We start from the raw sequence: 13,470 nt of genomic DNA on the forward strand, positions 1-13,470 counted from the left end.
GAGGTTCCCTAACCATAAGCCCCCGGCCTGGCACTCAGAAACTCATGGATAAGGCAGACTTGCTGCGTGTACCTCCCTCATCAGAGGAATTCCGTGACTTGAGCACATACTATGTACTTGGCTATGGGCTGGAATCTCTGTGTAATATCTCATCTGGACTCTGAAACCACCCACCAGGGAAGACAACGGAGGCTCAGAGAGGTGGAATCATTTGTCCCAGGCGACAGAGCTGTGTGTAAAATTTAGCCTCTCCTGATTCCAAACAAATAATAGTAGCTGCTATGCATCAAGAGCTTCCTATGTGCCAAGCACAGGGCTAACTGCTTTTCCACGTGCCATTTCATCAGCACAGTAGCCCTGTCACAGGTGTTTTATTCTCGTTTTATAGATGATGCAGCAGAGGCTTACAAGGTCACCAGCCAGGGAGTGGTAGAGATGAGATGCAAACCCAGTGAGTCGCGCCTGCACAGCAGCTGCCTCTGACCCCTGCTCTGAACACCTTGTTGCACTGGGGTTGCATTTTGCCCTTCCCCTGGCAGCTTCTCGCTTCAGAGTCCTCCTGGACAGGAGTCCAGGGTATGACCTCCAGGTCTGGGGTGAAACTGCCAGCATCTTCTCCCAGACTTCCTTTCTCGCCAACTCTCCACTTAAACCTCTTCCCAGTCCCCAGGGCTGGGGCCTCCCCGGTCACTTGGCCCAGAATGATGTCTGCCTGATCCCTCCATCCTTCCTCCCCTTGTTTGTCTCTGCAGACACCAGCTGTCTCCCACATCTGCCTTGTGGGGTGACTGCGGCCCGGCTGACAGACAAGAGCAAGACAGTGCAGGAAATTCCGTCTGACAGGGGTGACCAGCGTCCCACCCAGACACCTGTCTGCAGCACGAGGCAGACAGGAAGGGCAGGGCTCAGCCTCTCCGCAGTGTTATTCTGCTAGTGGAGCCTTGAGGAGTCTCGAATACAGAGCAGATTTCCAGAATGGTTGCTTTAACACTTTCCCCTCATAACAACAACGAGAAGTATTCCTTTATAATTGGAATAATTCTAAGGAAGCACGTGTTGGGGGTTGTAACAGAGAAAGGGGAAGCCACCTTAACACATTCAGCATACCGAAGCTCTCTAAAGTGCGGTGGCCTGGAACAGTAATTATGGTCCGTGTTTCGGGCAGCTGCTAAGAGGCTGATTCTGGAAGATGTCTGGGGAGGTGTAGTTCCAGCTCTCTGACTTAGCTCTGCGACCTTGGGCAGGCCAGGTTCACCTGAGGCTTTTATTTCTTGATATTTGGATTAGATTCGTGTCTCAGGACCCTCCACCTGGCTTCCTGCATGAGGGGGTTGCTGAGCAAGAACGTGAAAGCCAGTCAGAGCTGAGACCAGTAGAGAGGAAGAAGTCGTCAGCCCTAGAAACATGTCTTAGCGCAGATGGCACGCCCAACTGATGACATTAAGTGGAGGGTTGCCGTATTTACTTGCTAAGTCTAAGTGAAAACATGTTTTCTTAGGAAAAGATGTTAAAACCAAATGTAGCCCACTGGTTTAAGAAGGCTAGTGACTCTATAGGCTATGGGAAGGTGATCAAAACCATTAGATGGAGAGCAGCCTCCTTAGCCGAGTGGCCGTGAGAAAGGGTTGGATGTTGGGCATCAGAGTTAGGGATATACATCAGTGGCTCTTACATCTCGACTGAGCAACCAGACCAGTCCTTTTCAAACCTATCAAATGGTGTCACACCTCTGTGCCAAGCCTTGCAGTGTCTCTCCCATTTAATGCAGAGTAAAACCAGTTTTCCCAATGGCTATCTGGCTAGACATGCTCTGCCTACCCCCATTACCTCCCTGACCTCACCCCCTCACTACTGGGGCCCCCATTCACTTGACTCCAACCCTCTGCACTCCTTGACGTCCCTTGCACAGGCCAGGCATTCTCCCACCTTACAGCGTCTGTCACTGGCTGTTCCTTTAGATGAGAACCTTCTCCATCCATCCTCACCCATCATCCCTCACCTCCTCCAGGTCTTTACCCAAAGTGTCATGTTCTCAGCGAGCCTCACCCCAACCGCCCACCTTCCAGCCCCCTTTGCACTCCCACACCCATGTACCTTGGCTTCACTCTTTGTGCCTTCCATAGCACTTGTCACTTTGGCACGTACTATCAAATGTACTTACTACTTCCACCTAGCAATCCTTACCCCTCTTGCTGCTAGAATGAAAATTTCACGAGGGCAAGAACATGCATCTATTCCGTCCACTGATGTGTTTCAGGCTCTGATGTTACGGGAGAGACACTGTGCTAGGCCCCGAGCCAGAAGGACCTGGCTGCAGCCATGCTGGGTTATGTCTTGTGGACTAATGGTCGGGCACTGAGAGTGTAGGAAGAGCCAATGGAAGCACAGCAAGTTAGGAGAGCTGAGGAAGGCAACACCAGACGTGAGATGTGAAAGGTGTAGTAGATCTTACCCGGGTGACAGGGGTGGGGCGATGACTAGACATAAGCATAAGAGAGGAAAGAGTTTTCTGGCCTAGGGTACAGCCTGGGTGAAGACCCAGCCATAAGGGAGAATGTGAAGGAAATGATACAATTCCCTGAGTGTGGCTAGAGCACGGTGCAAGAGGGGCAGAGGTAAGAGTAGAGCCTAGAGGCATGGGCAAGGCTTTTATAAGCCAAACCAGGATATCTGTTATCCAGAGAGCAATGGGGAAGGTCAATGATTTTCAAGCACTGCACCAGCCTAGAAGATCCTAGAAGGCTTCCTGGAAGAGGTGATAGGTGTGCTTAACTTGGAAGATTAGTAAGAGATAACGGGTGAATGGCGAAGCAGATTAGACTAATTCCTCCTTGTCCAAAATCACCGGCTTCTGGAGTGTCCTGAGATCCTCATTTGGGGGGTAGCTTTGACTTTTCACGTGGATAAATTAGACACTTATTTTAGCTTGTTGCTAAGAAGGAATCAGACTCTTCCATTCCCAAAAGTTATCATTACCATAACTGTTGTCGCTACCATCACCACCATTATCACATCAGCATCACTACCACCAATACCAGCATCACCAAGATCACTATTGCTATCACCACAACCACCATCATTAACTGAGCACATATTGTATGCCACGCACTGTGCTAAGCACTTTACTTGACCTTTACATGTTATCCAAAATACTGCTGTGCAGCTGGATTGTTATTACCTCCGGTTTTACAGATGAGAAACGGAAGCCCCCAAAGGGGTGTAACTTGTTGGATCGCAAACAGTCAATAAGAGGGCAAGAAGGCAAACCCTGGTCTTCTTCTAGACTGGTGCTTCTCCCCACTTTACTGGCATGCCCCCCTCCATTTTAGCTTCCACTTGTTCTCACTGAAACCATCCTCTGTACTCACTGACTGTTCCCTGCCTTCTGCGAGGCACGGATCCACCCTACCCCCAAAGGAGCTTACAGGGGAGTCCTCCTACTCATCACACCTTGATCTACTTGGGCTCATTCAATTGTCCCATCAACCCTCTGAGCACCCTGAGGCTCAGAATGGCCAAATGGTGCTTGCTGAAGGTCCCCTGGTGAGAGGGCGCAGGCAAGGCTTCCTGACCTTTGGCACAGGATGCTCCTTGCTCCCCGCAGGGCGCATTCTCTGCTTGGGACCTCCCTGCTGATTCTGAGTTGGAATCCAGCCCCTGCCTGTCACCCAGCCTCGGGTGAGACCCGCAGCCAGGGCCTGTGGTGCATGGGCCTGGGCTGCATTGCTGAGCCCGCTTACACACGTGGATGGAGGTGTCAGCTTGGGCAGGAGGAAGGAAAGGCCTGGAGCCGAGCCACTTCTGCAGCCCAGAGGGAAAAAGGAGAGAATCCTGGCCTTTAGTCATTGACCTGGGCTTGCTGACAGCATCCCAGGGTGGGTGGCCAAGCCATTTATGGGACAGCCTAGCCACATGGCGCTGGGAATTCCACATGTAAACTGGCCACCTCAGGCGTTTGTGCTGCGGGTGGCAGGTTTTCTTGGGAGGCCATCTGTGGGAGAATGTGGGGAGCTGCCTGGGGGAGTCTGGGGATCTGGGAGTCCTGCAAGAGCAGACTTTATCAGGATGTGACCCTTCTCTCCAGGCCTCAGTTTCTTTCTCTGTGAAAAGGGGACCTTGACTCCCGCTCTGCCTGCCATTTGGGGGACAGTGTGGAGGAATGGTTACGAACAGGGATGCAGATGCCAGGCCACCTGCTAGCCCAGTGACTCACCTCTTTGCATCTTAGTTTCCTCGGAGATGGAAGGCAGGGATAGGAAGACTAGCTGGCTCATCGGGGTTGTTGGGAAGAGTGAGATAATGCACCTTGAGTTACTCAGGGCCCGGCACATAAGAGACAAAAGGCTGTTGCATTAGACAAAGCAGCAGGCAGCCTGGCCAGGCTGTCAGGAAGGTGCATTCCCTTTACTCCTGCTTGCTGAGAACTCAGTTTGGAGTGGGGTTTAGAATCCTGCATCCTCTACTTACTGACAGGTAGTGAGGCTCAGGGCAAGTTTGTTTTGTTACAACATTGTGAAGCCTCTGTTTTCTCATCTGCAAGATGGGTAGCTAATAATGATAGCCTCACGAGGTTGTACAGAGTCAACAAGCTAGCCTGTGGAAACCATCTGACACGTGGCAGACCCATGGGAAATGCTGTGCACGCGTGTGTGCATGTGTGTGCTTGCGTGTGTGTGTGCGTGTGTGAAGTGGTGTTCACTGCTGTGAACCCACATAAACAGGCTTCCCCGGTCTCTTCCAGGTCAGACCTAGGTATACCTGGAAGGGTGGATGGAGCAAGCTGTATCCACCCTGCTCTTACCAGTTGTAGGCCCGTGGTCAGCAGGACGCTTGTGGCAAGAGGAGACCCCAGGACAGGCTCTGAACAGGCAGTTCCCCAAGAGGAGTGAGGAGGGGTCTGGGGAGGGGACAAGATGCCATGCCTTTGTCCGCACTGGACACTGTGGGAGCTGGTTTGGAGACAGTGTTATTTCGGGGACTCCTTCCCAGAGCCCCATGAGGCCTTTATGAAGACCCTTGTCTTAGAGATGGGGACATGCGGTCCACTGGGTGCCGAGGACTTGCCAAAAGCCACGCAGCGCCGTATGGAGCCCACCCTGAACCCAGGCTTGTCTGTTCCCAAGCTCTTCGCCAGGGCACAGGAAATGCAGCTGCATTTTCAGCATGTGGTGAAGACAGAGGTTCCAGATCTGCCTCCTGAGAGCAAACCGTCTGGGCTTTGCTGTATTCTGATTGGGGTTCCTTCCCTTAGGCGCCAGACACATTTCTTTGGGGAAATGCCGAAGCGGTCTGGGCCAACCTGGAGGAAGGAGGTTGGCCACTTGTTGTCTGCAGAGCCAGAGTGGCCGGACCGGCCTGAGAGACTAATGGGAGGCTGGGCCCTGGAAGCTGATGACTGGGAGAAGCTGATGGAATGGAGGTGGCAGGAAGGGGAACATGCAAGGCAGGGGTTGCAGAGAATGTGCATTTCTAGGTCCTTCCTGGCCAGACTGAGAAGGATTGTCAGACAGATGGGAAGGTAGAGATCATTAAATCAACTCTTAACACAGAGATAGAGAAACCAAAGCTCAGAGAAGTGAAGGAACTTGTACAAAGTCACCCAGCAAGTGAGTGCCAAAGAAGGGACTCCCTGACTGTATTCTGCCTGTCTATTCGTGTATCCATGTGTCCCCCATTCACGGGTTCATCGGATACTTGTCCTGTGGGAGAAAGGCTGAGTTCAACGGCAGACACGGTCCCTACCCAGACTGAGCTGGCATACAGATGTGGAAGTGACTCAGTGCGAGGAGGGCATAGAAATAGGATGCTGAGATACGGGATGAAGGCAATGGCGTCATTGGTCAGGCCAATGAGGGCGGAGATAAGACCTGAAGAAGGAAGAGGCGTTGGCCAGGAAAACGCAGCAGGACGGAGGATCATCAATAGCTAAAGACTTAAAAGTAGGAAAGCACTCGGCGTATTTGAGAAACCAGTAAATCAGTCAATACGCCACTGAGTGAGGGGAAGAAAGGAGCCAGCTGAGGTCTAAGAAGCGTGTGGAGATCAGATCCTATCAGGCTTTGAACTTGGGCTAAGGACTCTGGGTCTTATGTTGAGAGATAGAATCTGTTGAGTTTTTGCTGTGTGAGGTACAGCAGGAAGCATGAGAGATAAATCAGGTGTGAAGCTGTCCCTAATGGGTCATAGAGCCCAATGGGAAAGCGTTACAGAGGGAATTGTGCAGGAGGCATTAGACAGAACTGGGTCATTCTAATGTTAAAAGTGTGGGCAAGGGCAGCAGAAGGGGACAGATAAAGGAATAGGTGAGTTCAGGACAAAGAGACTGCCCAAGTCTGGGAGGTGGGAGAGAGGGGACGGTAGGCAGGAAAGGTGTCACAGATGGTGAAACAGGAGCTGGTAGGAAATTTGAGTCAGCACACGTGTATTTAGCATTAAGCATCTCCTGAGGGTTTGGCCATGTGCTAGGGCTTTTGCATATTTCTTCTTGTTGGATCCTGAAGACCATATGAAATACGGCATATATGTATTTTTTATCACTCTTTTATAGATATAGAAACTCAGGCTTATGGCAGTGAAGGGGTTTTCCCAAAATGGTTCAACAAGTATGAGCCCAGCAAGGGTGCCAACCCCAGCCTTTTGGCTCCCACGGTGATACTCTCCCCACTCTGCCTCAGTCGTTCCGTTTGGACTTGGCTCTGCCCACAGTTTCCCCACTTGGACTGGAGGGTTTTCTCTCCGTCTTCTGGAATTCTAACCTTCTGTGCTCTTGGAGGTGAAGAGGTTGCAAAATAATCTTTTAGAGAAGGCAGGGCGGCTGGGAAGATAAACCTCTAAAAAGGGGAACAGCAAGGAGCTGTATGCAGCATGGCAGGCGCTGCCTAGAAGAAGCAGCTGGGAGAACGCTTACCCAGCATCACGCCCCCGTGCACTGAGATGCGCTGGACGTGAGCGCAAGGGAAGAGTCACAGAGAAGGAGAAACGAACAGGCATGTGTTCATTCTGTGACTGGGCCTGGGAACATAAGAACGCACGAGACAGACACATACATGATTGAGCTCTGAGCACAGGCCAAGCACTGTGTGCTCGGTGCTTTTTGTCACTTTGTTTACAACCTCAGGGAGGCGTGCGCGTTCACTCTTCCCATTTAATGAATGAGGTAACTAAGGCTCAGAGAAATTGTCACGTGCTCCCCGGTCACACCTCAGTTAGGTGACAGAGCTGCTGGGGCTTATACTTCCCATCTTCCTGTCCGTTGCTACATTTGAAATTGCTGTAAATGTCAGCAATTTCAGGAGGGGGAAGAGAGGTTGGGAGGGAGGGCAAAGAGACAGAGATGAGGTAGATATAGAGAAAGAGCCCACAGGCTAGAGAGACAAAGATGCTCTCTGAGGCTGTGTGAGCACTTGGCTACTCTGCCCCGGCAGGAGGCGAATGAGGTCATTAAATCCATGTGCGCAGATGGGGGACCCTCTGGGGAAAGTTATATGCAAATGTCATGATGCAAGGAGGTGAAATCTGCTTGCGTTAGCCCAGGCTGGGCTCACGCAGGGAAACACAGGTCACCCCCTGCATGGGGAAGACATTTGCTCGGCTAGGCTCTTTTCTAGGAAGGAGACCCTGCCCAAGGTCACAGAGCATGTGGAGGGACGGAGTGGGAACTGAAACTCAGGCCTCTCACTTTTTCTTGCTTGTTTCTTTAATTTAAAAAAATACTTTAATTTTTATTACTTATTTCCCCCAGCTTTTGTAATCTATACATATAGCAGAGCTCCACATTGTATGCCTCTTGCTTTTGCTTATGCTCAGATCTGCTTCCTAGATCCTTCAGCCAATTGTTATGCAAACATCGCTATGTGAAATGTTCCCCACCAGGAGGATTTCAGGCCCCCTAGGAGGTGGTCTCAGCTTGCTGAAACATGCTTTTGTCATTTTCATCATTGCCTCCCAAACACAAAATTCCAATATGTGCAGAGAGTTAATGTTTTCTTGAAAGACACTTACACATCCTTTACTTGACTTGATCAATACAACAGTCCTGTAAGTTTGCTGTTCCATTGTACAATTCTATGAACCGACTCTGGGGCGGTGCATTGAGATTTTTCACCCATGATTTCATTCAAGCCCTTAGAGTTCACAGTGCAAGGGTGGGGGTCTTATCATAGTTCGACAGTGAGGAACCAGAGGCTCAGAGAGAGGTAACTTGTCCTACTTTAAATACCATATTTGTCACTTACTATTATGGGCAAATTGCCCCTTTCTGAGCCTCAGTTTCCCCATCTGTAAAAGGGTAATTGCTTTAGTACCTATCTTAGGTACTAAACTCTTACAGAGTTGTCAAAGGGCTCGGTGTTTCCCTATTGGGAATGTGTTTAGCACATTGCCTGACCCATGATAAATGCCCCCGAAAATGGAAGATGCTATGATAATGACCACAGTGATGTTCATGGCTAGGGAGAAGCACAGCCATGACTTGACCTTGAATCTGCTGCCCCACCCAATCCAACGATTGTCCCTCGTCCTGCAATGCCTCTCTGAAAATTGGCACTTCAGCCACAACCACCTGATTCACGTCTTCTCTTTCTCTTGGCAGGTCACCCCCTTCCCTATGTCCTGTGACCTACAAGGAGACTGTGCTTGTCGGGACCCTCAGGCCCAAGAACACAGCCGGAAAGACCTCCGGGGATACAGCCATGGCTAAGGAAGGACAAGGAGTTGTCAAAGAATTCCCAGCGCCAGGACCCACATCCCTTTGGTATTGATTTCACAGTCAGCTGCTCGACGGAATGGCCTCTCCACACCAGGGATCCTTAGCCCCCAACCGGTCTGCCTTTAATGTCACCCAGGAAGGACTCACAGTGGGGACGCATGAGCCAAGTCTCGCCATGTTGAATAATGGAATGGAATCCCATCCCAAAGTCTTAGATGGATTACACATGCAGCGTGCAGTCCCAGAGCCTCCTAAATTCTAACCATTTGTCACATGGCCACAGCAAGAAACATGTCCTGTACCTAGGAGTGTGCACATCTGTGGCTAGTACACATGCATGCACACGCACCCATACAAACATCCGTCTGAGGGCAGTTTTGGAGACTGAGCCGAACTAGACTGGAACAAAGTGAATCTTTCCTTTCCCAAGCTTCTAGCCAACACTGTCCTTGGGAGAAAGAGAGTTGCCGAAACCGCTAAGACCAAGCGTTGAGATGCCATGATAGCCGGACCCTGAGGCTGGAATATGTAGGGTGCGCACAGCGGTGTGGTCCTCTGGGATTAGAAATAAAATGATCACCTACCTTCTAGGGAAATAGGACCCAGGATGAGGTAAAGAATCCAAGGTATACAAAGCCCCCCAACTTTTCCGCAGCCATGGGGGATTTACCCCAACGCCAGGGTTTGAGGCCAAGCTGGAAATGGCTTAGGGTTGCAGTGTCAACGTATTATAACAGCCCCCTGCTTGAGGCTTGAGGCCGTAATATCCTTCGAGAACCTACCCATTCCCCACATCTTGCCTTGGGACCACATTTGCTGCTACTTTCCCTGCTGCTCTATCCTATACATTGAGTACCCCAAGATGGTAGGACTGGGTTAGGAAAAACCCCACACAACCAAACAGTCTGCCTTAAAAGCGACCCGCATTGTCCCACAGCTCCTCACTTCCTAGCACTTCTGCAAGAGAACAACCCTCCTTGGTCCACCTGGTGAGAAGGTAAGTCCCCCATGGTTGGGCTTCTCTTCCTGGAAGGGAGTTTGGGACTTAAGATGCTGGAGTCCTCACTGAGCGTCCGGAATGTCTAAGCCAGTGTTAGATTTTATAATCAAGTGGAATAGTGTTCAAGTTCTGTGATGTTGGGGCCACCCAGAAACTGTTAGAATTCTAGGAAGTCTTGAGTTATTATCGTTAACCAAGCCTTCCTGCCTCTCCAGGCTGGAGCAGGCTTTGGTCCAGAGGACCCCACTGTGGCTACACTTCTAGAACAGAGAATCATCTCAGATGTGGCCAATCTAGACTGTTCCAGAGGGCCATCAGAGGGAAGCCCAAGAGTTTGCAGCCTCAGTCCCCAAACACCCAACATGGTCACCATGTTTTCCACAGTCTTCCATCTGCCAGTACTCCCATCCACACCTGTGGCTGGGTAAGCCTTTCCTCTCTGTTATGTTCAGCCTCTGAAAGTTTCAGAGTAAATTAGTCAAACACACGTGGAAGCCTCCACCTCTCTGGGGTCCTCTTTGCCTCTTTCCAGCCAGTCACCTGTCCACTTCTTTTCATTAATATGGGAAGAGATTAATACAGAAGGAGGTGGAGAAAATGGGTACGTTTGACATCATTTCTGAGATGTCATTTCGGGGGCATCATTCCAGAATTGAGAAAGGGAGACGATGGTAGGGTCTAAACTGGATGTATCACGTAAAGATTGCAACCAATCAAATCGTTTCAGGCCTAGAGAAGACAACCAATGAAAACAACGTCGGGCATAGGAATGGGAAAAACCAGGCACGCGCGCTGACCCTTTTCATTCCTGCATCTGAGGCAGGCATTGTTCATCATTTAGAGCCCTTTTTCCTATGGGGACCAAAAATAATTTCAGAAAGCTTCTTACTATATCATTCCCAACAGCAATTACCAGCCGATCAAAAACACCTGACGAGACATTTCCTGGCCATCTGTGGTCTGTTACATTAAAAAATATATCAAGGTGCTTTATGCACAGGTGCCCACAAATAAGGATGCCGTGCTTAGAGTGTTTTGTGTGGCTTGTACTGTATTACCAACTGAGACTGAATGCCAGCATGGAGAGGCTGCCACCATTGTTAAGGCCAGGCTCAAATCCTGTATGTTTTCCTCCTTACAAACTCATGTCTCATTTATATTCGGGACATTTTTTTTCTGTAGTTACCAGGACTGATCATTAGCAAAGTAATAATAATAATGATAATAGAAGAATTGATCCCATTGTGTACCCCTCTCCAGTATCTTAGAACTCTTGCCACCTCTAAAGCCCCTCTCTTGCCGGAGCTGAGTTATCATCCTGTGTGGTGTTAGAAGATACGAACTAAGAACGGTTCCTTTATTACACCAGTAAGTAGTGCAAAAAGCCTTGGAGGCCCAAACACAACATGACTAACAGTAGGGTTGCAGGAGCCACAGAAGAACCTTACCAGCTTCCTTTAATTTGACCCTTGTCCTCTTTCTTCCTTCACTCACACCCTTGTCCATCCCCACACTCTCCGGCTGAGCAAAGTTTCCTGGAGGCTGACTTCTATCTTAGAGTCACAGATTGAGTTGAGCCCTTCAGAGCAAAGATCCACCCACAGTTTCCCTACCATCACTCAAACCCGTTATTCACCAATTCATATTTGCCAAGGCTACTAGGCAAGAGAGGCTCCTTGATTGACAGCCAGCGTCGTGCCCACATGAAAGGCATAATTAATAGGCCCTTGTGAGGCCTTAATGGAGGAGGGTCTGCTCTATTTGTGCAATGCACTGATCCCCAGTTTCATTTTCTTTCTGGGAATATATTCATTGTCTCATCCCTTCGATCAGCTCCTGTTTAGGACAATGGACTAGTCACAAGAAAGCACTTAGAAGCAACAGTGTCTGTCAGCAGCTGAGGGGCCCTGAAGCACTTGGGGATTCTGGGTCTGAAGAAGTATTAGCCTGGTAGCAGCAAGGAAGAAAAGATGGCGTAGACAGTCCTCTCAGCCCTCTCTAGGGAAGCCTTTTCAAGCCACGACCCTAACTGCCCCCAGATTCTGTGCCAACCGCCTCTTAACGGAAGACAGGCCTTGGGAAGTCCATTTTGGTGGCTGAATTGGGTGTCATGGAAGAGAGAGATCAATGGTCACAAATAGTAGGGCTTTGAAGGTGGAGGGCATCGGCCGCTATTCCTGGTTTCGGCATGTTGAGACACTGACTAGACGGGTCTCGTGGTCTTATTCCCACCTTGGCCAATGCTTAAGTGCTATTTGTTGAAAATAATTCTTTGAGACAGATTTCAGCTACCTCTCTTCCAGGTTTGATTTAACTTGGTTGTAACTGTCAATTTGTTATAGGTCTTACCTGTGTTAGAAAGGAAGGAAGAAAGAAAGGAAGGAAGGGAGGGAGGGAGGGGAAAAGAAGGAAGGAGAGGAGAAAGGAAACCATACATTCAAGTTAACAGTTTTGAGGCTTTATGTTTTGGTTTTGTTTTGTTTTCTGGAACTACTTCAAGTGGGAAAACTAAAAGAAATTGATGGTGACAAAACTGTACAGATAGCAATTAATAGGAGAGAAGGAGATGAAAAGGAAATAAAAATGCATGATTAAAAATAAGAATTAAAGAAACTATTTTTGTGCTTCCTGAAGGAAATTGTTTCTTCTACAGATGGAGCAGGTAGACACAAGCATAAAGATTTCCGTACCAGGAGACACAGAGCAGGATGTTATCACGCTGTTATTTTACGGGCATTGTGGTAGGTGCAGGAAGTAAGGCATCTCCCCCCTTGATATGTAGCTGTTGTTGGGGGAGCGGCTTGTCTGGTGGCAATCAGCCATAGCAGGGAGTGGGCGGGCTTGAAATAGGTTTTACCAAATATTAAGGGAGCATATTGTGTTATGCTTTTCACATAAATGTTTTCATTGACCAGTAGAGCACTGGGCTTTTTAAAGACTGCACTTAGAACCACGCTGCACAGTCCACTTTCCTAAAAAGCTGCTACATGACCAGCCAGGTCATTCCCATGGTTCTTGAGAAACAAAATAAACCAAACAAATAGCCAACAGAAGAACTAAATAGCAAATGAATATAAAGATCCTATTCTTTTTCAATTCAAGTTTTGCCAAATTCCTACCAATTGTTTGACCTTTGAAAGAAACGTTTAACAGCCAAGACAGGAATTATGTCCCTAGAGTAAGAAGCTACGAGTCCTGACTCCAGACAGCCGTTTGCTCAGTGATCTTGAACAAGTCATCAAATTGCCTCTCCATTTGCCTCAGTTGCTCCAGCTGTAAAATGGAGACACTACTACTTACCTACCTCACAGTGGGAGGCCAGGGGATTGTGAGGCCTGAGGTTGTAAATGGGCTGTGGCCATCTGTGACAGCCAAGGCTGGACACAAGAGTCCATGGGTTACTTTTCAAGAACGCGCAGGCCCATCGGCCTTTTAACAAAGACAGGGAGTGCTCATTGGATGTTTCAAGGAACAAAGCTGGAGCTGCTGGGCCATGACCCATGTTAAGAGAGAGGCTTGCATGTGGGGATATTTCATTTTTAGGTAAATTGGACTTTTCCTCCCTTATCCTGGCCTTCACCAGTTCTATAATTTGATTAAAAGCCAATTCCATCCTACAGTGTACAAGTCACTTTACTGTTGTCTATTCAATACTTCCAGGCCATTTCCAACTCTATAGAGGAAGGGAGTCCCTAAACTCTCTTCTTCCCAGACTGAAAATCTCACATCGAGTGTTTCATTCAAAGACGATTTGGCTTTCTGA

The 13,470-nt window shown here is 49.0% G+C and overlaps 1 protein-coding gene across 1 annotated transcript in view; it reads left to right on the forward strand.

The window, feature by feature from the left end:
- PAPPA (pappalysin 1) overlaps positions 1–12,086 on the forward strand; it is a 201,265-nt gene extending 189,179 nt beyond the window's left edge. Inside the window, exon 21 of the mRNA XM_019656847.1 lies at positions 8,591–12,086. Coding sequence (XP_019512392.1) covers positions 8,591–8,698 — 108 coding nt within the window. The 3' untranslated portion in view covers positions 8,699–12,086. The remainder of the gene's footprint in view (positions 1–8,590) is intronic.
- The last annotated feature ends 1,384 nt before the right edge of the window (positions 12,087–13,470 follow it).

This window comes from Hipposideros armiger, unplaced genomic scaffold (assembly GCF_001890085.2).
Source record: "Hipposideros armiger isolate ML-2016 unplaced genomic scaffold, ASM189008v1 scaffold_267, whole genome shotgun sequence".
Lineage (NCBI taxonomy): Eukaryota > Metazoa > Chordata > Mammalia > Chiroptera > Hipposideridae > Hipposideros > Hipposideros armiger.